We start from the raw sequence: 27,572 nt of genomic DNA on the forward strand, positions 1-27,572 counted from the left end.
GTCTGGATGTCTGACCGCAGTTTTCTCTTCTCACTTTCAGGTACCTGTAGTGAGTGTTTTCCAAATAATTTGTTGTGGTTCCTGACCACCTCCTCGGTGAGCACTTCCAATTCCTGCTCACTGAATTTGAGTTTGTGCTTCCTCTCTCCTTTCTCCTTCACATTCCCATCAGTAGCCATTATCCTGTTTGGTCCTTGCTGACTCTCAAGACAGCCTCCCTGGTGATTGGCTGGGTCTCTCTGCCTGCTCCTGTGGCTTCTGGAAACAGCATGCACTGACTCACTTCCTGGTTGTGATGTCAGAAGGTTGTTCCAGGGTACTGGATTCTCAATGTGCGATTTGCAAATACCGATTTGCTATTTTTTGCGATTCGGTATTTGGAACTCACAGATTGCGATCGCGATTTTTAAGAAATCGCTATTACCGACTCTCAATTTTCATACATCCCATTTTGCATTTCTTAAACAGCGATTTCCTAAAAATCCCTATTTAAGAAATGCAAACTGGGAGCTTGAGATGTTTCAAAGGATTTTGCAGTCGCAAATGGTGCGAATCGCAAAAGTCCACTGTTTGCAAATGCATGATTTATGAAAGGAATTGCAGTGCAATTTTAAGGAATCGCAAAAATAGCGATTCCTTAAAATTGTGACTCCGATTAGGCAATCGCAATATGCCATTCCCTAAATAGGTAATCGCAAATAGGGAATACCTATTTGCGATTACCTATTCACATGTATCATGCATTTCCTAAATGCAAATTTGGCATTTAGGAAATGCAATTACCACAAATTCAAGTTTGGTGGTAAGCATGTGCAATTTTTAAAACTGCATTACAAATATGTTTTTGGGGTGCATCAAAGGGAGCCTTAGGCCCCCAGCACCCTGGGGTTTGCCTTACCTAATTTGTGAATTCCTAACAGGAATTTGTAAATTAGGAAATGCAAAACCATTCGCAGTCCCATTCCCTAATTGCGACTTTTAAGAAATCGTTATCACCAAATCGCAATTTTCATACATCCCATTTTGCATTTCTTAAATAGTGATTTCTTAGAAATCGCTATTTAAGAAATGCAAACCGGGATGATGACACATCTGGCCCTTTGATCCTTCACTTACAAACTCTGTCTACAATCCCATTTAAGGCTCCTTATGAATTTCAACTGTCATCCGTGGGGATTTCAAGAAGTCCGCCCTACAGCCTTTCTGAGGAATGTTACTGCTAGTACTCCATCAAGCATTCCTTAACTTCAAACCAACAATTATGGCGTCATTTCATCTTTGGCCACAGAGTTTCTTGTGTATATATCTGAAAAGCTTTAGGTCCAAAAATGCAGGTTGACGCTTCAAATCTGTTTTCACCTTGAGAGTAGAGGAATCCCTACTAGTGTAATAACGTCTATACAACTAGTCTCTTTGCCTTACTCTCACTAACACAAAGAGTGCACATATGGGGACTTGATCACATATTCTTTTATCTTTGCCAGATTTAAGGATTCTTTTCACAAATTACACAAAACTAAAAAAACACCCTAGTACCTATCCAGTGTCCAATTGTGGCCACACACTGCATTGTGAGTTTTAATATTGTTTGGTGCTGTCTCAATTGTGTCAGTTTGTTAAATCTCAAGTCTAGGATGCAGCCAATAAGCAAACAAGACTGGCAGGGAAGATGGCCGCCTAACCCGGGAGCTCTGTGCCGAGGCAGACTCGAGGGGGCGGCGGGGGCCGTGCGGCAAAGCAAGTTAAAAGTAATCCGGAGGCTCCCTGAACTACCGGAGATCCGATCCTCGTGAAAAAGGAATAGCAACAGCGGCGGGGAAGACCGCCACGCACTTTGCCAAGCAGGGCCTGACCCAGGGGAGGAGTTGCGTCTCCCGGGGCTGAAGAGAATCGGCCCGGCAGGAGGGAGACAGAGGCCGACCGTCTCGCCCTCCTAATCTCGCCCAACAGTGCCTACAGCACCGCACTGTCCTCTGGACGCCACATTTCTCCCTCTTTCTCCCCCTGACCCCCTCCCTACCATCCCCAGAGCGCAAGAGCCGGCTTTGGACGGAGGAAAGACGGCGGATACACTGCAGCCACTGCAAACGGCACTATAATGCCCCCAGAGTTCCCCCAAAAAACTTAAGGAGCCCTGACCTCAAGGAAGAGGGCCGAGAGACAACGCTAGAAAGGACCACTGCACCTTGATAGGACAGGCCTGGACAGGGGGCGGAGCCACACCTCCTGAGGCCTGAACGAACTGGCCTGCCAGGTACGAGGACCACAGTCCTTTCCCATCATGAGCAACCAGCAGAGTAGGGCAGCACCCCTAGGCACCGCAACCTCCTCCCTGGGTCTCCCCTCCGCCATCAGGGAACAGTAACAGGCGAACAGAGAGGGAAGGGCATCCACCCTCACGGAGACATAAGGGGGCAGCGAAGTATCGATATGGACCAACATCAGCTACTTCTCCCAGCCACCCAACCAACCGCATAATCGCAATGACACTGACATTAATTTCATAGCCTGAGCCCTCCTTGCCTCCACGAGGCGAATAAACCAACACCTCCTCGGTCTGCTGTGGGTAGGACGAGGACCCTGCTGAACGGCCCCTCGCAGCACTGAAAATAAGAAAAAACAACAACCAAAAGAACGAGCAGCCCCACAGCGGTGAACCCAGTCCTGCAACGCTAACAGGGGTGGACAGGCACTGACCAGCCCACACTCTCTTATCCTCATCAGCTTCTGAGAAAGGCAGAAGGGAAAGGACAAAGGCCTCAGACCTCACAAGGCCTCGTCCACAGACTGGCATTGAGATGCCCGGAGGCAAGTTAGGCCACAAACCCACAGGTAAACCGGCATGACAACTGATATTCTCAGATTGCGCTCCAACATAAATGTACTACATCTCCGGTGGCGGGACCGAACACAACCCCAACGCCAAACCGACCTTCCACGATGGCAGACAGAGACCAACCTGCAACTATGGAACGGATACTGCAGGAGATTACTGCCGTCAGTCGCCAGATAGAGGGGATGGACGTGTCTATTTCCTCCTTGACACTGGAGACCAAATCCATACGAACAGACATCGCAAGCTTCCACTCTCGGGTGACGGGGTTGGAACACCGCATGGGGACCCTAGAAACCCATACGTCCACTATCCAGCACAGAGATCAAGACCTTTCCTACCTATGGAGCAAAGTGACGGACCTGGAAGACAGAAGCAGGAGGGATAACATCCACCTTCTCGGGATCCCAGAAAATGAAGAGGGTCCAGACATGCAGGCCTTCCTTAGTTCTGTTATACCCAAGCTAACCTCGCTGTCCTTTGACCCGCTGCTGGAATTCCAACGAGCACATAGAGTGGGCTCGAAGAACCCTGATGGGGCCTCAAGACCCCGCCCGATCATTGCCTGCCTGCTACGTCACACTCAGACCCGTCAACTCCTTCAAGTAGCACGAACTCACGGACCCTTCCGGGGTAGACAAATACTGTTAGACCTGACCGCCTTAGGGTGGTCACCCCTAGCTTTTGCCTGCCTCCCTCCACTTTTTGGACACTGTTTTTGCTGGCTTTTAGACTCTGCACACTTTACCACTGCTAACCAGTGCTAAAGTGCATATGCTCTCTCCCTTTTAACATGGTAACCTTGGATCATACCCAATTGGACTATTTAATTTACCTATAAGTCCCTAGTAAGGTGCACTGTATGTGCCCAGGGCCTGTAAATTAAATGTTCCTAGTGGGCCTGCAGCACTGGTTGTGCCACCCACTTTAGTAGCCCCTTTACCTTGTCTCAGGCCTGCCATTGCAAGGCCTGTGTGTGCAGTTTCACTGTCACTTCGACTTGGCATTTAAAAGTACTTGCCAAGCCTAAAACTCCCCTTTTTCTACACATACGTCACCTCTAATGTGTGCCCTAGGTAACCCCTAGGGCAGGGTGCTGTGTGGGTAAAAGGCAGGACATGTACCTGTGTAGTTTACATGTCCTGGTAGTGTAAAACTCCTAAATTAATTTTTACACTACTGTGAGGCCTGCGCCCTTCATAGGCTAACATTGGGGCTGCCCTCATACATTATTGAAGTGGTAGCTGCTGATCTGAAAGGAGTAGGAAGGGCCTATGGAGTATGGCCATAAATAATAAAAAATCCTGCTGACTGGTGAAGTTGGATTTAATATTACTATTCGAGAAATGCCACTTTTAGAAAGTGAGCATTTCTTTGCACTTAAATCTTTCTGTGCCTTACAATCCACGTCTGGCTGGGTTTAGTTGACAGCTCACCCCAAACACAGGGTACTCAGCCTCACTTGCATACATCTGCATTTTGAATGGGTCTTCCTGGGCTGGGAGGGTGGAGGGCCTGCTCTCACACAAAGGACTGCCACACCCCCTATGGGGACCCTGGCAGACAGGATTGAACTGAAAGGAGACCTGGTGCACTTCTAAGCCACTCTTTGAAGTCTCCCCCACTTCAAAGGCACATTTGGGTATAAAACAGGGCCTCTGCCCTACCACCTCAGACACTTGCTGGAGAAGAAACCTGAACCAGAACCTGCATCCTGCCAAGACGAACTGCCTGGCTGCCTAAAGGACTCACCTGACTGCTTTCTACAGAGGACTGCTGCCTTGCTGTTGCCCTGCTGCCTTGCTGAACTTTTGCCTTGCTGCAGAAGTGCTCTCCAAGGGCTTGGACAGAGCTTGGCTCCTGTTCCCTGAAGTCTCAGGACCAAAAAGACTTCTTTCTTTCAACTGGATTCCTTGTGCGGCGAAAAATTCAATGCACAGCTTGCTCCACGGTGAAAAATTCACCGCACGCCGACCCGGGACGACGCTGCTCGACTTCGCAAGGAAAAGATCAACGCGGCGCCTGCGGTGCGACCGGAACTTCGACACACGGCCCGCCTGGACAACCCCGCCAGACTTCCAGAGTGGAAATCGACGCGCACCTGCCGTGAGGGAGAAAATTCCACGCACAGCCCACCGGAACGACGCGCAGCCGGACAACAACCCAGGATTCCATGCACAGACCCCGGGGTGTCTGAAAACCCTGCGACCCACAGAGGAGACTGTCCGCGCACCGGAAATCGACGCAACGTCTTCCCGCGTGAAAATAACAACGCAAGTCTGTGTGTGAAGGGACGAAACTGACGCACACACCATTTTCCACGCACCTCTGCGGCCCTCTGCGGAGATTTTTCACTCCAAACCAGGTACTTTGTGCTTGAAAGAGACTTTGTTTGCTTTTTAAAGACTTAAGACACTTCATATCACTTTTCAGTGATATCTCTACAATTTCTTAATGCATCTTTTATCGTTTTGACCTGCAAATATCCAGATAAATAGTATATATTTTTCTAAACACTGTGTGGTGTATTTTTGTGGTGCTATATTGTGTTATTGTATGATTTATTGCACAAATACTTTACACATTGCCTTCTAAGTTAAGCCTGACTGCTCAGTGCCAAGCTACCAGAGGGTGGGCACAGGATAATTTGGATTGTGTGTGACTTACCCTGACTAGAGTGAAGGTCCTTACTTGGACAGGGGGTAACCTGACTGCCAACCAAAGACCCCATTTCTAACAAATACGAAGTTCGTATAACGGCCGACTACTCCAAAGACACCAACAAACGCAGGAAGGCCTTTCTGGCCTTAAGACCCCGACTCCGCCAGCTGGAGATGAAATATGGCCTTTTTGACCCTGCGAGAATGTGGGTCACCAAAAATGGGGTTTCCAAAGACTTCTACAATCCAGAGGACCTGAGACTCTTTTTGGACTCCTTTCAGCACCAGACCAAAGACCTTGCCACCTCGAACCGACCACAGGACACTATGGAAGACGACGGCCACATTCCTTCCTCTGGACCTGAAAAGGGAAACATTGACCGGTACGACCCTGATAACTGCTTCAGAGGCAGAGACCTGGAGAGACTAACCAGGGCACATGGCGACAGGGGACAGGTCCTACATGCCGTGGCAGCACACACTCAGCTCTCGGAAAGAGACAAATCCCGTTCACCACTAAAACCGACTCCCGCACCCCCTGAGCCACTGTTCTGCCACAGGGGCTATAGAGGGGATTCACTGAGACAACGATGAGAGCCACGGAGTGCGACTGCCACGAGCCCGACGGACACATGAGTATTTGCTCGGACTCTGCTTTTATTCTCCATATTTCCTTTATCGCCGCTGATAAAATTGTCACACTAGTGTTAATATGTCCCGTCCCCTATACTGTAATATGAGACTATACAAGGCAATGTTAGAATGTAAGACACCTTTAGCTCAACCCAGTGAATACAATACCCGCACTCAGACCAGACTCTGTTGATACCCACTGTTCAAGCACAGGACAGGTTTCTGCCCCATACTGAGGCTACGAATGCATGATCTGTTTGTTTGTTCATACCTTCTCTAACAGAAAACAGGATGCAGTGTCAGTGTAGCAGAAGCTACCTTTGGCCTTTCGCCGAGTTTATATTGCCTACATTAAGATCACGAAATGTTTATTCCCATAGATTATACATAGGCCAAGGATTTGCATTAAAATATAAAATATTGGGGGTCATTACGACCCTGGCGGCCGGCGGTAAGTTGGCGGTAACACCGCCAACAGGCTGGCGGTGTTCCGCCAGCAATTATGACCGTGGCGGAAAAGCCACGGCCATACCGCTGGCCCCTCCACTTTCCCGCCAGGTTTCCGCCTGGCGGTCATAATCACAAGGGCAGCGGTGCATGCACCTCTGCCCTGGGGATTATGAGTCCACGACCGCCAGCCTGTCCGTGGCGGTACACACCACCATTGAAAGGCTGACGGTAAGGGGACTTGGGGTGCCCCTGGGGCACTTGGCATGGGCAGTGCAGGGGCCCCCAGGCATAGCCCCGTCGCGCATTGCTACTGCACCCGCTGCACATCAGCATTGCCGCCGGCTCTATTACGAGCTGGCAGCAATGTTGATGTGACATTTCCGCTGGGCCAGCGGACGGTATCACTGTTACCGTCCGCTGGCCCAGCGGAAATGTATTAATAGGGAGCCAGGAATACCGCCGGCAATGGCGGTATTCTGTCTCCCGCGGCCTCGGCGGTCTTTTTGCAAGACCGCCGAGGTCGTAATGACCCCCATAATGTTTTACAAGTATTGTTATGAAGTTAAGCCTGGGAGACATTACCTGTGTAGGATGAGACCTATGCGCACGACTGTACCGCAAGGGAGTGCACTCTTCTCCAGTATCTAAGCCAGACCTTGTTGATATCCGCTGTTTACGCATAGAACATGCTTACAGTTCATACCCTATGCAGATGTTAAGATACTATTGTTCGTTCGCCTCTACCCTCTCTTACAACGTAGTATGAAGCAATACTGCAATAGATGCTACTACCTCTGTTCCATCGTTGTGTTTATATTGTTTATATTGTCTATATTGCTTATATCAAGATTCAGAATTTGTATACTTCCACTATCTACCCATAGACCATGGATGTGCCCCAGAATTCAACTCAACACCATACATGCAACACTATGACACTAAGGCCCTCATTCTGACCTTGGCGGGCGGCGGAGGCCGCCCGCCAAAGTCCCGCCGTCAGGTTACCGTTCCGCGGTCGAAAGACCGCGGCGGTAATTCTGACTTTCCCGCTGGGCTGGCGGGCGGTCGCCTTCAGACCGCCAGCCAGCCCAGCGGGAAAGAGGCTTCCACGATGAAGCCGGCTCGGAATCGAGCCGGCGGAGTGGAAGCTGTGCGACGGGTGCAGTTGCACCCGTCGCGTATTTCACTGTCTGCGCAGCAGACAGTGAAATACATGTAGGGGCCCTCTTACGGGGGCCCCTGCAATGCCCATGCCAGTGGCATGGGCACTGCAGGGGCCCCCAGGGGCCCCGCGACCCCCCCTACCGCCATCCGGATCTCGGCGGTCCGACCGCCGGGATCTGGATGGCGGTAGGGGGGGTCGGAATCCCCGCGGCGGTGCAGCAAGCTGCGCCGCCGCGGAGGATTTAATGGGGCCGCGGTACACTGGCGGGACCCCGCCAGTGGTGCCGGTCCGACCGCGGCTTTACCGCCGCGGTCGGAATCCCCATTGGAGCACCGCCGGCCTGTCGGCGGTGCTCCCGCGGTCCTCCGCCCTGGCGGTCAAAGACCGCCAGGGTCAGAATGACCACCTAAGTCTGAGTGTGGGGAACCAGTTTATATGAAAAGAAGTTGGTGTATGAAGTTGCTGTATGGAGGGGCCACAGAAAGTGCCTGTAGCCCACTAACCCTCTTGGCCGATGCAACGGCCACAAAGGACACTGTTTTGATCGCCAAGAGACAAAGGCCCTCATTACGAACATGGCGGGTTGGCCTGCCATGCCGGCATTGGCGGCTTGGCCCGCCATGCCGGCATTGGCGGCTGAAACCGCCAGCCGACATGACGGGCCAACCTGCCATATTCTGAACATGGTGAGGGCAGCCCTCACCCACTGCCAGGCTTCTGCCATCAGGCAGCCTGGCGGTGCAGAGCCCCGTCGCGCAGGTCGGCAGTGATCTGCTCGACAGGTGCAACTGCACCTGCCGCACAGAGGCCTTGACGGCGGCTTCAATGTGGAGCCACCCTCAATGTCCCAGCTAAGCCTTTCTGTGAGCCAGCAGGCGTAAACAATGTTTCCGCCCGCCGGCCCACAGAAATATTTGTAATTTGACCAGCCGGGTTCCGGGATCGCTGGCGGTCAGTGTTTTGACCGCCAGCATGAACATGGCGGTTGTTACCTTCGTGTTCATAATGACCCCCATAGAGTGCAACTATGCATGGACTTGAAGGGTAAGCACATAAAAACAACCTTAAAACCAAATTAAGGTTCCATTGGGGTCTAATGAAGGATATCGGAGGAATCATGGTCCTAAATCCTTTCAGGAAACTAATCACAACTGGTGACTTGAACAGGAAGAGCTAAGCCGGAAACTGTGAGAAAACTAAAATGGCAGACACATACACTTTAATTCTGCCAGTGTAAAGCCTTGCCGGGCTAAAATTAAACAAACAACAATACCTCAGGCAAAGGTGCAGAGAAAGGATCAACATCTTTGCTTGTGCACCAAGTCACAAACTTGTCCCTACAGCAAGTGTATACAGTCTTTGCTGAGGGATGACTGATCGGAGGACCAATTCTCATGCTCAGGAGTTCGGGGTACCACACTCTCTATGTGGTATCTGGGGACACAAGAATGAACTGGGCCAGCCATTCCTGATCTTCTTGAGAACACTAGGCACATGTGGTATTGGCAGGAAGACGCACAGGAGGGCTGAGTTCCACTCAAGAAGAAATGCATCTCGAAGCGAAAGCCAGCTTGGAAACTCCAGCGAGCAGAAGTGCTGACATTGCACACTCTAGGCCATGGTGAATATATCTAACTAAAGTTCTGGAGCTCCCATTTGTGATCTGGAAGGCATTGATAGCAGAGTTTGTTTCCCAAGCATTCAGAGAGCCCGCCAGGTGTTGTACGACCAGGAATATGTCCCAACGTCCCAGCTATGTCTAGAGACGTAAAGCCTCTTAACACAGGGGCCACAACCCCGCCCTGCTTGTTGTAATAATGTGAGAAATTGGGTTATTGGTTGAGGGGGTGAACCCCTAGTCAAGCAACAGCTACAATCATCGTCAGGGTAAACGACAAAAAGCACTAAGTTAACCTGTGCTTAACCCTCTGGTAGCAGGCACAAAAGCAGTAAGGGTTAACTTAGAGACAATGGATAATGTATTTACACAGCACACAAACAGCAATATAGTGAAAACACAACAGACGAAATATACCACACCAATTTAGAGAAATAGAGTGAAATGTAATAAATTATTTAACACCAAAAAAACTAAAATCCAATCAGTAGAACCAAAGATATGAAATTTTAAAGTTTTAAGGCAAGTATAGTCCCTAATTGCACAACAGGCTACTTGTGGTTATCTGGTCCTTCAAGACCATTTGAAAGTCACAAGTTCACGCTGACCGTGATGGAGCACGGGAAAGACACAAGCTCATGCTGACCACAGTGGAGAGCGGGATATATACAGAGACCAGCTTAGTCCCACTGAAAGAGCTACCTTCTAAAGTCCAGCATGAAGAGTTCCGATCACGGTGGATGAGGCCGTGAGGAGAAGGGATATTTTAAATACATTACTCCCTGCCCTGTGAGCTGTTTAGAGCCTACCCTGAAGGAGACCTATGTGTATTAAAAAGGAACATTTAGGCTTGCTAAAAGGTTTATTTTGCCAAGTTGAAATGGCAGTTGAAAACTGCATACACAGGCTGTAATTGAAGGACTTGGACATGTTTCAAATGACTACTTAACTAGATGGCACAGTGAGTTCTGTAGGCCTACTAATAGCATTTCATTTACATGCCCTAGGTACCTGTAGTACCACATTACTAGGGGTTAACAATTAAATGAAATGTACTAATTGGATGTAGGCTAATTTTACCTTGTTTAAAGAGGAGAGTCCTAAAAGCTAACAAAATGGGTTCACAAAATAGGATCAGTGAAAACAAAAAGTTTGGGAATGATCCTGCAAAGAGGGCCAAGCATAATGAATACCACATGGCAGTGGTGTTGTCCGTGAACATCTGAATCAGCCTATCCTTGATGGAAAGAAGAAAGGCTTCCAATGCCAAGAGGTTCCCCTGATGCTGTGTCCACTAGGACTTGAGGTCCCACTGCAGAGACTGCATATGCCAGCAAACGTGTGACCAGCAGGATGCAGGAGGCCGTGCGGCCAGGCAGCCTCAAAGTCAGCTTCACCAAAATCCATGACATAGGCTGAAAACTCGAAATTATAGCCAGAATATTCTGGGCACCTTGCTCCAGAGCCTGCCCTGTAGGATAGGCCCAGAAATGCACTGTGTCCAAAATAGCTAGGATGAAAGAGAGCACCTGAAAGGGAGTCAGGTGTGTGTGACTTCAACTCATTGGCAGTGAACCCCAGCAAATACAAGAGGTCCACCTTAGTCTGGAGGTGGGATACGAATGCATGGGGTGAGCCTGCCTTCAACAGCCAAGTAGGCAGGGGAATACTGGAACCTCTGACTTCTGTAGATGGGCTGCGACCACCGCCATCACTTTTGTGAACACATGAAGGGTGCTAGTAAGGCCAAAGAGAAGCACAGCAAACTGGAAGTGCTCCTGGCCCACTGTGAATTGCAGGTAACATCTGTGGGCCATACGAAGTGGGGGTATGTGAAAATAGGAGTCCTGCAAGTCCAAGGCTATCATCTAGTCACCAGGGTCCAGGTCAGGCAGGATCTGAATGTGAGCATACTGAATCAGGAAGAAGTAGAGAGGGTGCAGGTCTGGTTTAAGATGGAGGTCTCCACAATTTTTTGGCACCAGAATGTAGGGGGAACAACACACACAACCTACTTCTGATGTCCACCCTCTTGTTGGCTCCTTTAGCAAAAACAGCCTGTAAACCTCCTAATGAAGCAGGAAGGGGTGATTTTCTGTCAGCCAGTGTGAGGATGGTGGCATGGGCAGCAGGGTTTCTGTGAATGGGAGTGTGTAACCTTGCTCAACAATTTGGAGCACCCATTTGTCCTAGGTAGTCAACTGCCATCGGGGAAGGTGGTACTTGATCTTGCAGCCGACAGGCTGTACTTGATAATGACAGTGCATGTTAAAGCGTTTGGAGACTGCAGCTGCTTGGGGTAGCAGACTGATCAGATCTCTGGTCCTAGCTTGAGGGAACCCAACCCTCAGCAACAAAAGGAGTGGGATGCATGTTGGCCATGGAGGCTGGTTTAGAACTGAGATGGTTGGTAGCCCATACTGCAGCTGTGGAATTGGTGGAAGGCAGAGTGGGGCTGGCACAGGGCCGTGGAGCATCTCAGCAACAAGGTGATGGGCACCGAATGTGCCTTATCACTAAACAGTGAGTGCCATCAAAGGGCAGGTCCATAAAGGGATGCCTTGACATTTCCTTAAAAGCCAGTAGATCTAAGCCAGGTGTGTCAATGGAGTGCTAATGATGAAGCAATCAGTCTGCCCAGGAAGCTGGTCGTATCAGGTCTGCAGTATATAGTGAACTTTGCTACATCTCTGCCATGGGCAATTGCCTGGGAGAGGTTGGCTCGTTACTCCACCAAGACCGTAGGCATTACTTAGGCAACCGAATCCCAAACTTTGTGAGAATACTGGCCCAAGATACATGCAGTGTTAAAGGCTGGCAAAACAAAAAGTCCTCTTACAGAAGATGTCCAGCCTCTTGGATTCCTTATCCCTTGGTGTGACTTTGGATGTGAAGGCCTGGACAACCAGAATCACCAGGTTGGGATGCTGGATGAGGAAAGGGGGGTCTTTAAGAGTTTGGCGGTGGCAGTAGGCATTTGTTTTATGGACAGGAAATCCTGTGCAGGGCTTGGCCCATGCCCCGAGGAGGAAATCAGTGAAGGCTTCATTAAAGGGGAGAAGAGGTTCCACAAGGGCTACTTCCAAGTTGAAATATCTTCATCTAGCTGTTCATCTTGACTGCCACCGAAGGCAGGGTAATGTCCAGGATCTCAGCTGCCCTCCTAACCACCATTGCAAATTAAGCCCCTTCCTCTGTATCCACACTAGGAGGAGAAATTAGGACAGTGGCTGGCTAGTGTCTAGACCACTGGCATCTGCCAGTTCCTCATACCAGTTATCCGGCGGGGTCAGATAACTTTAAGGATCCGCAAATCAGCCACATTCATGTACCCGTAAGAGCCTATCAGTAAAGAGAGGCACTGTCTCCAACCTCCTGGGTCGTATACCGGTCAATGGCAGAATCTACACTGAACACTGCTGGTCCAGCTCCTCATCGGTGTCGGGCCAAAGGGCATCAGGAGCACTAGGAATGGTCCCCCAGGGAAGGTTGTGGAGTCATGACCAGAGCCGATCCAGATCCAGGAATTGATCCACATGGCCCAATTGTCGCAGTGGACAAACTGGCCTGCGGGAGATCCAGTAGAGGCACCTGCCAAACCTGTGGGGCTCCAGAGGGGACAGCAATCTCATAAACTTATTTCAGCTGCGTGGGCATCTCTCCAGCTGTGGGAAAATTTTGGGAGGTGTAAAGAGGACCCAGACTCAGGCACCACTGTTGCAATATGGGTGTGAGGCCATGATCTGTGGCATAATTCCTGTGCCTTGTCTAAAGACTTGCACAGGCAAAGTGAAGTCCAAGAGCGCTCCAACTTCTTGGATTTCTTATAACACTTACCTGATGATGACTTGGAATGTGGAGATGACTGGAGGGAATGACTGAGAGTGGGCCTGGGTCCTTCGTCGTGACCAGGACTGGGAGTGGTGCTGAGTCGTCCGGTGCCCGGCAACCAGGAGCATCAGGGGGTGCTTCCAGACCACCTTAGTGTTCATCGCTGGACAGTTGGAGTAGACAGTGGAGTTGTGGCATGGCTCCAGGCCCCAGAGACAAAAAACAGGTGGGGGTCTGTCACAGGCATCTTTGAGGAGTCTAAAACAATAATAGGGATTTCTTCCAAATGTTTCACACATAAAACAACACTGGTGGTCCACAAAAAGCAGAGCTGTCACTTCCAGTTTTACTCACCAGCTCCCTGGGTTTTTCATAGGAAGCAAGCAAATGGCATGAAGGAATTTCTAATGGAAAAGTTACTTTCTGGAAGAGATTCTATCTAACCGCAGGCTCTGCACCTTAGAATATTTCCCAGGTGTCACGATAAGTCTGGAAAACTTTGAAGAAGTACACCTGCATTCTGGGGAGGTGGCCTTTGCACCAACGTCGTCCGCACCAAATGTGATGTGCATCAGCATAGGCGCTACCCATGAACGCTCACATCAGTTGCTTTCTCGAAACTTCCACACCCTCAGACGAGGAGCCAAAATCAAATTGATCACAACAAGTGGGTCTACAGGTCTTTTTTAGAGAAGAGTCCAGTTTACAGAACAAGAATGATGGGAGTGTCAGTGAGGAATCTGCGATTAGATCAAAGTCTCCACCAGAAAGATTGCTACCGAAGGTAAGCAATTTTTTCTTCTGATAAGAGAATTTTAACAACAGATTCCTCACATTAGAATAGATATCACAGTAGTACTTTCCAGGAGGTGGAACTGTAAACCGTCTCAAACCAAAAAGTCCTGCAGGACTGAATGGGAAAAATGGCCTTTGCACCAGACCTGATTGTCCAAGCATTAGTGTTTCATTAATGTATGAAGAGACGCCCACATAGCGACCTGAAAAATATCAAGGTCAGGCAGTCCATGGTGTGCCAATGCAGTAGTAGCAGCTTTGGCTCTGGTTGAATGAGCCCGTAAGCCTTCCAGAGACTGCTTTTTCGCTAGTGCACAACTGATCGTAATTCAGAGCATGATCCTGCAGGAGATGGTTCTTTTGTGCACCACTTTTCCTCTCTTTGCATCTGCGAACCAACAAAGAACTCATCGCCCACTTGGTGTTGTCAGGTATGATCAGTACAGAAACTAAGAGCTCTCTTTGGCTCCAGGCGATTAAATCATTCCTCCTCCTTAGAAAAGTGAGGTAGAGCAAAGAACGTCAAAGGGTGATGGATTGACCGATATGAAATGGATTAACTACTTTTACCAAAAAGGAAGAACCAGCTTGTCTGGATAGAAAGTGTTATACGGATGGTTAACAGAGAGGGCCTGAAGCTCGCTACATGTTTTAGCCACAAAGAAGAACTTTCATAAGGGTGAGCAATCAGAGGGAACAGCTATGCCTAGGTTCAAATGAAGAACATATGGGGAAGGTCAAAATTCAATTCAATTCAAATCCCACTGGACCGTAATGAAAGGGGACGGTAAAAATAAATGTTAAAGCCCTTAAGGAAATGCATCACAACAGGTGACCTAAATAAAAAAGGCTTGTCAGCAACTGTATATAAGCCAAAACAGGCGACATATAAGACAACATGAACAACAAAATCTCAGACAGCTTGGCATGAAGCGGGATGACCTGTCTGGTTTTGCACCCAGCCACAAACTTGTCCCAACTGCAGGGGTGCAGATTTGGTAGAGGGATGCCTGGCTGCCAGAATGACATCCACTACCTAAAGAGGGATGTCAGAAGTACTCAACATTCGCTGTTTACTCTCCAAGCAAGGCAGTGGAGAGTGTGCAGGGTTTGGATTAAAGACCCTGCCCTGTTGCAAACGGAGGACCTACAGAAGGGGCAGCCTAACTGGAGGACCAATGCTCAGTTTGGGATACCATACTCTCCTCATTCAAACAGAAGCCACTAAAATGACTTATGCCCAGTCAGTATTGATCTTCTTTAGAACTTGGGGCAGGTACTGGTGGGAAGGAGGGAAGGAGTGCACAAGTCCCAAGTTCCATTCCACACAGAACGCCAGGTGCTTTGGAAACTCCAATATGCAGAAGTGCTGACAATGTGCATTCTCGGCAGTAGCAAAGATATTGAGCCAATGTTCTTCCCATTTGTGAAAGAGACCCTGTGCAACCTCCAGATGTAACCACCATTTGTGATCCGCGAGGTGTTGAGGGCTGTGGTTGTCCGTCCTGGTGTTCAAAGATCCCACCAGGTGTTGTTATACCAGGAACATCCCCTTGGTGCTTCAGCGTCATCCAGAGGTGCAGGGCTGCCTGGCATAGCATCCAGAACCCTACTCCGCCTTGCTTGTTGCAGGACACATGGTGGTGAGATTGTCTGTGAAAGCCTGAACCAGACTCAATGAATGGATGGAAGGAAGGCTTTCAATACCAAGTGGAAATCTCTTCATTCCAACAGACTGATGTGCATCTACGTCTCCGCTGGAGACCAGAGGCCTCTGACCTCCACCTCTCCCAGATGGCCGCCCCAGCCCAGAAGCGATGCATCAGGCATCACTGTCAGCTCTGGGTGGGGTTTGGAGAGTGGTCTGCCGCTGACCCAAGAGCTGCACTGTAGCCACCACTGCAAATTTTGCAGCCTCCTCTGAAATCTGGACCTGGCTGGAGAGGTATTCCTTGATGCTACTGCCACTGGAACTTCAGATCCTACTGCAGCGTCTGCATATGCCATCTGGCATGTGTGGCCAGCAGGATGCAGGAGGCCACAACCAGGAGAAGCCTCAGAGTCAACCTCAATGCGATTCAGGACCAAGGCTGAAACATCAGGATCATAGCTTAATGGTCTGGCTTCTCTGCTTCGAAGGATAGGGACAAAACTGTAATGTGTTTAGAATAGCCCCAATAAAAATGAACATCTGAGAAGGAGTCAGGTATGACTTCGGCACGTTTATAGTAATACCCAAGAATGTTAGGAAGTTCTTCATGGTTTGGAAGTGGCTGAAGACTGTCTGGAAAGAGCCCGTCTTCAGCAACCAGTCATCGAGATAGGGGAAGACTGGGAGCCCTGACCTCCAAAAATGTGCTGCTACCACCACCATCACTTTCAGAAACACCAGCGGGACCCTGGTGAGACCAAAAGGGAACACATCACATTGAAAATGCTCCTGGTTCACTGTGAACCACAGATATTGCCTGTAGGCCTGTAGGACGGGGTGTGCAAATAAGCGTCTTGGAGGTCTAACACTACTATCCAGTCTCCAGGGACGAGGACAGGCAAGACCCAAACCAAGGAGAGCATCTTGAATTTGTCCTTCTGCAGGAAGGTATTGAGAGGGCGAAGCTCTGGAATAGGACGGAGGCCTTAGTCCTTTTTTAGCACCAGAAAGTAACGTGAATAGCAAGCACAACCTACTTCTGGCGTTGGGACCCTTTCTATGGCTCCTTTAGGCAGTAGAACCTGCATTTCCTGTTGTAACAGGGACAGGTGGTCCTCCACCAGCCGTATGTGAGACGGGACATGGATGGTGGAGTTTCTAGGCATGGAAGGGCACAACTCCGTTGAACAATCTATAACACCCGCTCAACAGAAGTTATGGTTTGTCACCTCTGAAACAGTGATGAATCCTGACACTGACCAATTGGCTGTGAGCCATAAAAAGCACATCAAAGAGGCTAATAGGTTGTGACCGGAGCGGGGCAGTCGACTTTGCTGTTCACTGTCCCTGCTGGCCACATGCCCTTGAAAGGACTGAGGGGGGTGGCCAGTGAGAAGCATCTGTTAGCGAGGCTGAAAAGCCCTGGTAAAACTACAACAAAACTGGATGTGTGGTGAACAGTGGGCAATGGGCAATCCAAGGTAATGAGCCATAGCCCTGCTGTCCTTGAAGCGCCCTAGCACTGAGTCAGCCTTCTCCCCAAAGATGCAGAACCAATCAAAGGCTGAACTGGACATCCCACGAAAAAGTGGTCAACCTCATCCAAACATGTGTCTGGATAGTGACAGCGGTGGCAATGGCTTTGTCCAAAGAATCCATAGTATCATGGCAGCGGCAGATAGAAATTTTCACTGCATCACAGCCGTCCTGCATGGCCTGGGAAAGGTTAGCAAGAGCCTCCTCCGGCACCATAGGAAGGACGTGGGTCCAACTGAGTCCCACAGAGCATGGAAGAATCTGATCACCACACAGGCAGCATTCAGAGTGGAGGGCAAGACTAGTGGATGAGAAAACCCTAAGGCCAAAAGTGTCAATGTACTTGTATTCCCTATTTGGTATGACAGAAGGGAACTCATTGCAGAAGCCAACACCATCAGGCTATCAGTGAAGGATTTTGTGTAAGAAAGTTCGGATCCCTCAGTGAGGGTGGTGATGATGGGCAATCTGTTGGCTGACCGGGCACCGGTGCAAGGTTTAGCCCAGGCACCTAGAAGAGTATTACTGAGACCCTCATTCAAGGGCAAAAGAGGCTTCAAAGAAGGTTGCCCTGTTTGCAAGACCTCAGTGAACAAGTTTGTTTAGAACTCTTGCGTGGGAAGTCGGAGGTCAAGAATTTTGGTGGCTCTATTTACCACCATGGCAAACAATGTTTCTGTGGTGGTTGGGGACAGAGAAGAAAACAAAACTGAATCACTGAAAATGTCTAATCTACTTTTCTCTTGAAGCTTGTTGCATCAATTGTCATCATGAAATGCCTGAGTGGTCATCTCTGGCATCATACCTGCCATTATCTAAATCCATTCCAAAAATGTCAGGAAAAACCTGTTCCCTGCTTTGAGGTAGGGGGATAGGGTCACTATCACAGGGATTAGTGATAGAAACAAGCTGTGTCGAGCTCAGCCTCAAGCGAGGTTGGTACTCTGCTGTCTCGGCATCAGACGGGACCACGGGTTGGACATCTGGTGCCAGTGAAGATGGCATTGGGTGTTTGCAGATCACGCCCCAGTGGGGGGCATGGCATCAGTAACAGAAAGTGTTGGAATCAGCAAGGATCAAGAGGACCCAAATGGTGCTGAGGGCGGACCCAGTCAAGTGGTCCTAGTTGGGAGACCTCTCAAACCCATGGAGCCCAAAGGCACTATAGAGGGAGTCTTTGAACAAACAGGCACATAAAAGCCTTCTAAAACTCCTGGAATTAAGCAGAAGTAGCCCCCGGTACTGGATATGAGGGCTGCAGCGGGCATTAATCAGGGACAGGTTCCATAGAATGACTTTGGGAGCTTGTCCTATAGGTGCAAGGTCCTCTTGTCGGGGTGCGACGAACCACATTCAGACTTCTTTTTCTTCTTATGAGACGTACCCAAAGAGCGGACCTCGATGACGAATCCTTTGGGGACCTGCAGTGGGATTAAGATCAAGAATGGCTCCGTCCCCGCAACTTAGACCGAATAGGGGGTCTTTTTGTGTCAGGCAACAAAAAGTTTCATATTCCTCTCCTGGATAGCTTTTGGATGCATCCAGGACAATCACCGGAGGCCACAGACTTGTGAGAGGATCGGAAATACCAATAGACAGACCAAACGAGGATCAGTGATAGACATTTGCCTGTGACATTCCCCACAAGGCTTAAACCTGGTCGATCTGCTTGCATACTGGAGAAAATGTTTTACAAAACAAACTTTAAAACTGCAGAAAAAACTGTCTCAGAAAGACCAGGGGTAGCTCGAAAGCCACATCTCTAGGCGTGGAAAGACAGGAACTGATGTTGGCATGCTCAGGTGGTACCGTTATATAGGCCCACGATGATCACATCCAGCACGGATGATGCTGACAAAGCCATCAGTACTACCTCCCAGCGCACAGGGGTACTGATTTAAAGTTTTCCGGATCCAGTCTGAGGAATATTCCAAAGTGAAGAATCTGCGGTTAGAAGTCTCTATCAGAAAGAAGCATTACATCTACAAAGTAGGATAGACTGATTTCATGTGCAAGAAAAATGTCTGTCTGCCATCAGACTGCTCAGAGGGCACACATCCACCTCCATTACAGCTGTGCCCTCTCCTGAGGAAATGGAGCTCCAGCTCATGAACTATGAGGTTTTGATTCCTCTCACGCCCCAGCTACGCAGAGAACATCAGTGGTGCTCAGTCCCATAACACCAAGACACAGACCTATTCCCATGACTGAAAGCCAAAAACTGTGATGTGGGAACTCATCCAATGGAATAGAACCAGCAGTCATACACCATGTTTTCTTGTCCTTCATGTCCTTCCTCAAGTTTTAAACTGACCAGGTTGCCTGTTCTTATATCAACTGACAAAGGACATCAGAGTTCTTTAGCTAGCATTCTCTAGCGGCCTCTTCAGTCCTTTGAAGAAAAACTAGTATGTGGATCATTGCACATTTCTATTTCCCTTTCTATTTCCATCTGCCTTAGTCAAACCACTCTTTACAATGTCTCTGACTAGTATGATCAGCCTTGGTTGATTAAATTAGTCTCTGAACATGATGACACCATTCCACATCTTTGCTCACTTTAATACTCCCTTCAGGTGTGGAAGCTTGGTGCAAGGTCCTCCTTTCGACATCCCATTGCGCTCCACAATTCTGCAGAATACTGAGAAGGACAAGTGACTGTGCTTCAGGTGGCTCTCTTTTGGCCCCTCCCCACATGTGCAGATGTCCTTTCTTTTGAGGTTCCAAATGAATTCCAATTCAACTCAACTACAACTGTGTCTTGAGAAGCTAGGACATCCGGCTACGGACTGATCAGGACATGTAGCTCTCTGTTTTAACAGTCTAGGTAGCTACCTCTGAAGGCCAGCCTTGGAAAAAATGTGAAGCAACTCGAGGCCAGTGCTGGCTATATCTTGTGACCACAGCAGAGAACTGGAACTTTGTGGGGCCTTGTTGTGTCCACTTTGCAGACTCTATGGACAGCTATCTGAGCATTTAGAGGCCAGAGGTGTAGCAGGTAAAGCAGTTGGACTCTGAGCTCAAGACTAGTTTGTGTAACAAACACTCTGTGATCCATTCTCCTTTTCCCCCTTGGAGCTTGTGCTAAGGATTTAGCATCAAAATGTACGAACAATTAGTGGACTGCAGATTAGCCACAAACTGGTTTGCAACCACTAAAACACTGGAATGCTCTATGTGAAAATCCCAAAATGTAGTGGTCAGAAACATGCAAAGTGATCAGAATGCTTTGCTATTCCACTTTTTGTTAAACAAATTTGTGATTACTAACATGCAATCTATATTAAACCACTGCAATTAGTGAATATAAGCAGGGACATTTTTTTTGTCTGGCTGTCCTGATTTTAGTACTCTGTGTGCAATATCACAGCTAAACAGTGGCACAGTGTGGGTACGTTCGACCAAAATCATATGTTCAGTGATTTCCCATGACTGGTGTATTTGCCTTTATGGTAAGGCACTGGAGACATGGAAGATAAAGGTAATATGCTTGCAGCGTGTATTTAAACCACCTACATTTATGACTAAAACATATGGCCTCAGGGAGCATCTTTGTGCTATGAACAGGCTGCAGTTTAAAAGCACTGCAGTGACACATGGCAGGGAAAATGCTTTTACCATATAGATGAACCTATTTTTATAGATAAGCTAAGTCATCCATAAATTATGCCTTCTAAGCCTACAGGCCCGGTGTTTATTATGTGGTATACCAGGCATTGAGAATAGCATGACCTCACTATGCAGGCAAAGCTGCATTTTCCAGGAACATGATTGTGAATGTAATCATTATTTCATATATTCGTGTAGTAAAATCCTGCAGCAATGAATAAATTATATTTTTCAACTAGTTTGAAAAATCGATTTCAGTAGTGCATACACATTTTTGATAACTTTAGTAGAAAAGTACATTCTAAAAAGTGTACTTTGTGGTGCCTGAGAGAAAAATTCTTTAAATATTGTTTGCCAGTCAGCTCTGCTCCAGAGACCAAATACATAGACTTAGCTGGCTTACTAACAATGCCCCACCAGGAAGGCTCTAACTTGTCCTCTGAGGGCAGAAAGGCAGGGGCGTTGTCAGGAAGTGGTCATTTAGCACGGATCAGCTATCTGGGAGGAGAGAGAATCAGATGCTAGAACAAATGGCATCCTTCCCAGTTCTTCCTTTCCAAATGGGCCTGTCAGGAACTGCTGACATTGATTCCCAAAGCTACCCTAGGCTTTCAGGCTCCATTCTCAGCAGGATAGAAAAAAGGAGGTAGGGATTCTATGAGAAAATATTCAGAATGGGGTATCGGAAATTCTTCAATCACTGGCCAGATCACAAAATAGAACTAGCACCTCCCAACTACCACTTCAGAACATTGCCGAAGCTGGGAAAAAACATCTTGCAAGAAGAAGACTCCAAATGAAAGCTAAAAGAAAGACTCAAGGATTCCTGTTGGCATGCAGAGACTGGAACTGCTCTCCAAGGGTAAGGAGTTGGCATGTAATTACCTGCTCTAAAGGCACAAAAAGGAGTAGGACTCTTGACTCCAACAATGCTCATTTGACCAGTGAGGATTAAATCATGTAGGATGCCCTAGTCTGAGACGGACACAATGCATAGAAGCCTGCTTGAAGCACATGGGGGCTGCATGGGGCTGCATGTGTTACCAGGAGGTGTATTTTTAAAAAGTGAGACTTGTTGTCTTCTATAGAGGACTTGGACAACATTCTGAGGCTTCCATAGGTGGGAGGCACTGTAGCAAAGTATGAAAACCATGTTACTGCTGTGCTGAAAACTGGCTCTGATGGACCTCTCTGAAAAGGTAACTGGCCTCTTGGAGCCCTGCCAGCCTACGACTTCCAGTCTTTACCAATGGTGAATTCTGAGAACCAAAACAGGAACTGGGACGGGGTGAGATAGCAAATCTTTGCCAGGGTGGATAGATCGGAGCAGCTACAACTTAAGCTTTGTCCTGCTCTGATCTTTTTTTGCCAAAACCAACAGATTCAGTGAGAGCTGGATAACAACATATCTAACTTTAAGGGACCCTCAACATCTTTAACTTCTGACCTTAGCCTTCTGCAGGACTGTGTGATCTAAATGGTAAACTAAGTCACAAGGTAGACAAGCACTGGCAAAACCAATATGTCTGACATCGGCTACCAGCCTTTTTTGGCAAGTCTTTTGTCAAGTTTTTGCAAAATGTTAACTTTCAGGAAACTGCCAACATTGGCTAAAGGAAAATGTGTTTTTCTTTTCTCAAAAGAGTAGACATTACCATGGTATACCCTGTGTGTGGCTGTGCTCATTGTGAAATGTCTGCATGCTGTAACTCATAGTGAAGACAGTCAATGGCTGCAGTGGGCTAATATTGCCCCTTGATGCATGCTGGTGTAGGTTAAATAAATATTTGGATGACACAGGCATAGACAAATGGATGGACTGAAAAACCCTATAAATAACTATGTTATGCAAACTTTTAGTAAAATCAAAAGCTCTTGGCTAACACGGACCTAAAAAAAGCTATTGGTCTGGCACTGACTGCTAGTCTTTTCTTTGAGAAAGAAGGCAAGAACGAAAAGAAGCAAAGGAGGGGGAGGCAAAATGGGGAAGGAAGGGAAGCAAAAATTAAGAAAGGAGGGAATAAAGAAAGAGCCAAAACAAAAAGCAAGAAGAAAAGAAAGAGCCAAAAAAGAATGAAGGAAAGTGCTATAAGAGCAAAATAAGAAAAAAGAATTGGGCAAAAAAGAAAGGAAAGAAATAAGGAAAGAGCAGAAAAGAAGGAAAGGAAGGAAGGAAGAAAGCAGTAGCAAAGAAAGAAAGAAACAATGAAGAAAAGAAAGAAGGAAAGAACACAGGGAATAAGGTAAAAAAAGAAAGAAAAATAAAGGAAAGAAAAAACAAAGGAAAGAAAAAGAAAAGGCAAAAAAGAACCATAGGGGAAAAAACAAACAAAGAAGGAAAAGAGTGAAAGAAAGACAAAACAGAAAGAAGGATAGAAAGAAAGAAATAAGGCAAAAAATTAAGAATTGAGAAAAGAAGGTAAAAGAAAGAAAGAAGGGAAAAAGAAAGAAAGAAGGAAAAATGACCAAAAGAAAGAAGGAAAAAAGGAATGAAAGAAGTAAAGAAGGGAAGAAAGAAGGAAAAAAGGAAAAAAAGAAAAAAGAAAGTAGTGAAAAGGAACAAAAAAAAGAAGAAAAAAGGAACAAAAGAAATAAAGTAGCAAAAAAGGAATGAAAGAAAGAAAAATTAGCTAAAGAAAAAAGGAAAAAGGAACAAAAGAAGTAAAACGGAACAAAAGTAGGAAAAAAAAGAAAAAGATGGCAAAACAGAAAGATGGAAAAAGAAAAGAAGGAAAGAAAGAAGTCAGAATGAAGGATGGTAAGAGGGATCACAGTACAGAATATTGGATAATAAAAATTCAAATTACACCTCACCTACATTTAAATAAAAGTGTTACAAGTCCTGCAAATTAACAGGATAAAGTTTGGTTTTCTTCCTGGGCAAAGTTTATTAAAGAAACACTGGTGAAAAGGATTCCAAGAACATTATATGGCATACTGTGAAATAGCTGAAGTCCGCTTTCAAATGAATTTACAACAGCATTGGGAGGGAAGAAAAACTCATAAAGCTGGGATGTGCCCAGGGCTCACTTTAAATGCACCTATTCTCACATCATGCAACACAGGCACTAAAAGGAATAACGTTGCGTATGGATGTCCACTCTGTAAGAACAAAATGTAATCACTCAAAGGGACGTTAACCAGAGGCTTAAGTAGGGTGAACCATTTTCCTATGCTATATGCTGTAGTGTGTGGAAACAAAATGCCAATGACACAACAAAATTCCAAAGGGTGAAGAGAGGTGTCTGAAAGCCCCTTTAAAGATTTTATTTAAGTAAAATCAAAAGTCGTGGCTAACGCCATCCCTGTTAATTAGACTGCTGTGGCCATCTTCGGGTCAGTCTGAAATCGCACTTACGTCCAAGTGAACTGTAAACTGGCACTTTTTTATTAGGGCTTTGCATTTTCTAGTGACGTTTTTCTTCAAAACTTTAAACATTCAAATCTCTGTTTCTCCTTACCTGATTTTAGCCATGTTGGTGGCTTTCTGTTTTTAAATTTGACTACTTATTGTAAATAAGTTTAGAATTTTTTTATGATGTTTCCTTGACTTCAGAATTGTTTGTAATGTTTGAAATGCAGAAAATTTTCCAGTGAAACTGCCTGCTGCTTCAGTCTAAACTATTGGGAATGAGGCTAACTTTTCGCAGAAATGTGTTGAGATCTAACCAGGGTGTGTTTATTAGGTTGGCAACCCACTTTCTCAAAATGAACAAGTGCCAAAGATAGAATTTGTGCTCACAGATTATCATCAATTAGAAGCAGAAGCTAATCAGGGACATAAAAGGAAGCCCAGAGTCATGTCTGGATCAAAACAACTGTGTTGGGTGCTATGGCAATAAGAAAGAAAGAATATTTTGGCAGCATAGAAGAAGAGGAGACAGTAGAGTATTTTAATTTAGACTCAAAGTGGGAGTTGGTTTCTTTAAAAGAAAAATGAAACGTCTCTGATGTACTAAGAGTTTTGTTTTCTGGCAATTGAGGACATTTCTGATTTTTTCCTTTTCATGACTGCCGTGTTTAATGGTGGTTGAGAATATTAAAAATGTATGTTGGAAGGACAATCCAATATAGGAAGGCCCTCAGGGTCCATTATTGCTAGTGGCCCTGTGGTAGAAGGACTGCCAGCTGCAAGTTTCTGTCAGCAGAGCCAGCTGAGGCTCTACTGTCAAAAGTCAGGTGGCGCTTCCATCTCTAAATGAGGGGATGTAGCAAAGGGTTCAGCAGGGTGCAACATCTACTGGTTAAAGGTTGAAGTCTTACATCCACTAAACCATAAATAACCCAAAGGTGAGCTTCTCAAATGTATTAGGTTATGTAAGGGCACCAATCCCTGCTATATTTAGGTACTGTGCAAATCCTACTTTATAAGAGAATTTTCTTTCAGAGATAAGTACTTCAGAACCCAAAGAATAATGGGTTCGCTCACAGTCTGGTAGAAGTTGCTGGACTCTGCAGTGGTAAGCAAGATAAGCCACTGCGATCAACACAGGCCATCAGAAATGATTACGATTTTGGATCCTCAAAGGGGAAAGATATCCACCAAATGACCACCAAAATAACTGCTACAGAGGAAATATACCCACCAACGGTCATTAATGACAGTGCTTATCATCTCCATTCTTACAAAATAATTAAAGAAGAGAAGATATAGCAAGCTTTCTTGGGGTGTGGAATTTTCACATTGAATGGAAACAAGGCAATGCGGGCTGGATAGCCTTGATTGGGCGGTCAGGCCGGCATATCTTTTGTTTCACAAAAACAAACCCCCAAACCAAAAAAGCAATGTTCCTGAAGCAGTGGGAGTTTTCTTCCAGTGCTGGGGGTCACATTTACCTTTTGCTGCTCACAACAGAGAACAGCAAAAACAGTGTTGGAGAGCTTCTCCTCAACAGGGTTGGTCTTTCAACAGTGTTAACCCAGCACTCATGTGGCAGGGGTGCAGTGGCAAGGAGTTTATGATGTTAGAGCCAGCACTAGGTCTGCTTACAGAAAACAAGTGACTCCTCTAACTCTGACTGAGAATGGGAAATGCAAAATTGACAGACCGGGTCAAATGCTAGTTTTTGACTTAAGCCCAGGAATATAGTCAGTCAGAATGGGACATGCAGTGGGTTTCTAAGACTTTTAAGAACCTGTATAAGAACCCGAGAGAAACTGTACCAGTGGCTCTTTAAATTTGGCCATGACTTGAAGTAAAAGTCTGCATCACGGAGTTCGTCCATGATTACCAGCTTAACACAGAGTATATTACTATCAAGCCCCTTAGTTTTAAGAGATGCATCAACAGCAAGTGACCTCTTGATATTTGATGTCACTGGCATGTCCACGAAGGTGAAACAAGAGTAACAATTGAGATGAAAATGTTGCCAGAACATTGACTGACCTGGATTTGTAAGAGCCCCAGAAAGCAAGTGATCTTTACAGGCCCTTTAGATGTACTGGGGGCCCAGAAGAGAGCCCCAAATGGAAATCCCAGCTTATTGCTAAATCACATTATTCTCCTTCTGGTCCTCCGTTCTCTGCTAGACAATTTGTTGACAAATCAAACTACAGCAGGATACTAAATTAAGAGCATGATAGCGGGAGAAGGCTGTCACATTTATCAAAGTAACTCGAAGTCCCACGTTTGGGCTGTTAATGGCCACTCACAGAAGCATCCAATCAGTTTTTGTTAATTATAATGACTAAAAACGAAGAAATAGCACACAATGCTCATACTCACCAAGCCACTCATTGAATTTTCTAACCTCACTAGGAAGTCCAAGCTCTGTAAAATCACCTGCGTGAATCAGAACATCTCCAAATGGCATCTGTATTGGGTCCGTCCTGGAATGAGTATCAGAAATACAGACAAACCGAGTGTATCCTGGAGGCTTTGGAGCATCATGGGGGACTGGATCCACCCTGCAGTATGATAAATAAAAGAAGCAGGTATCTTTATCTGATACAATACCAAACACACAAAAACGTACTTTGGTGAAAAAAACTTTTCAAACAAGAGCATTAAAGATTCCAACAGCATTCTTCCCAGCATACAGAGCCCATGACTAATGTGCCAGTTAGGAACAGAGAAGCAATCCACAGTTATATGTCAGACATGTCATAAAAGGACAAAAACAGTGTAGTGTACAAATTCACATAATTCTATATTCCCTTCAGTAAAGGGGAAGATCTGTAAACACTTACAAAATTGTTTTATTGAGTCACCGGTATTAGGGCCAAATAAAGTGCCCATTAAGGTGTCACTGGAAAAAGGCATTTTCAACGTTTCTCTAAGGTTTTTATGAACAAAACCTATTTGTAAACATATTTCTATTGTTTGTCAATACTACTGCAGACTGAGCGACCAAGTGTACAAAGGGGCTATTGAAAAACACAGCAGAATGAAGAATTGTTGCCAGTCTGCTTCAGAAAACTCCCCCTGGTCAAACTCTGTCACATCTGTTGTTGGCAAAAATTACCACCCACATTTTGTGGCCATCTGAAATGTACTACTTTGCCTTTAAATTTCATTTACTTATTTCCCTGTAATGAGGCTTTTCCAATCTTTATTATCTTCTCATTGCCTACAAAGAGACAAAATGACATCCATCTTGGTGGAAGTGTCGGTGTCAAGGAACCTCTTGATGGATGTTTCATCAGAGAACCCCACTGTCATTCTAAACAGATGTAGAGACCCGCCAAATAGCTGGGCAGCTTCTCCATTGCCAGTGATGACTACTCTTTGATCTCATTGACTGTATTTACGTGGTCAGTCAGAAGGTACAAAAGAAGCAGGTCCATGTTTC

At 46.6% G+C, this 27,572-nt stretch overlaps 1 protein-coding gene across 1 annotated transcript in view; it reads right to left on the bottom strand.

Moving 5' to 3' along the window:
- The window catches only part of MPPED1 (metallophosphoesterase domain containing 1), a 716,237-nt gene that overhangs the window by 402,793 nt on the left and 285,872 nt on the right, over window positions 1–27,572 (bottom strand). Inside the window, exon 3 of the mRNA XM_069230050.1 lies at window positions 26,507–26,688. Coding sequence (XP_069086151.1) covers window positions 26,507–26,688 — 182 coding nt within the window. The remainder of the gene's footprint in view (window positions 1–26,506; window positions 26,689–27,572) is intronic.

The sequence above is a fragment of the Pleurodeles waltl genome, chromosome 4_1 (assembly GCF_031143425.1).
Source record: "Pleurodeles waltl isolate 20211129_DDA chromosome 4_1, aPleWal1.hap1.20221129, whole genome shotgun sequence".
Taxonomy (NCBI): Eukaryota; Metazoa; Chordata; class Amphibia; order Caudata; family Salamandridae; genus Pleurodeles; species Pleurodeles waltl.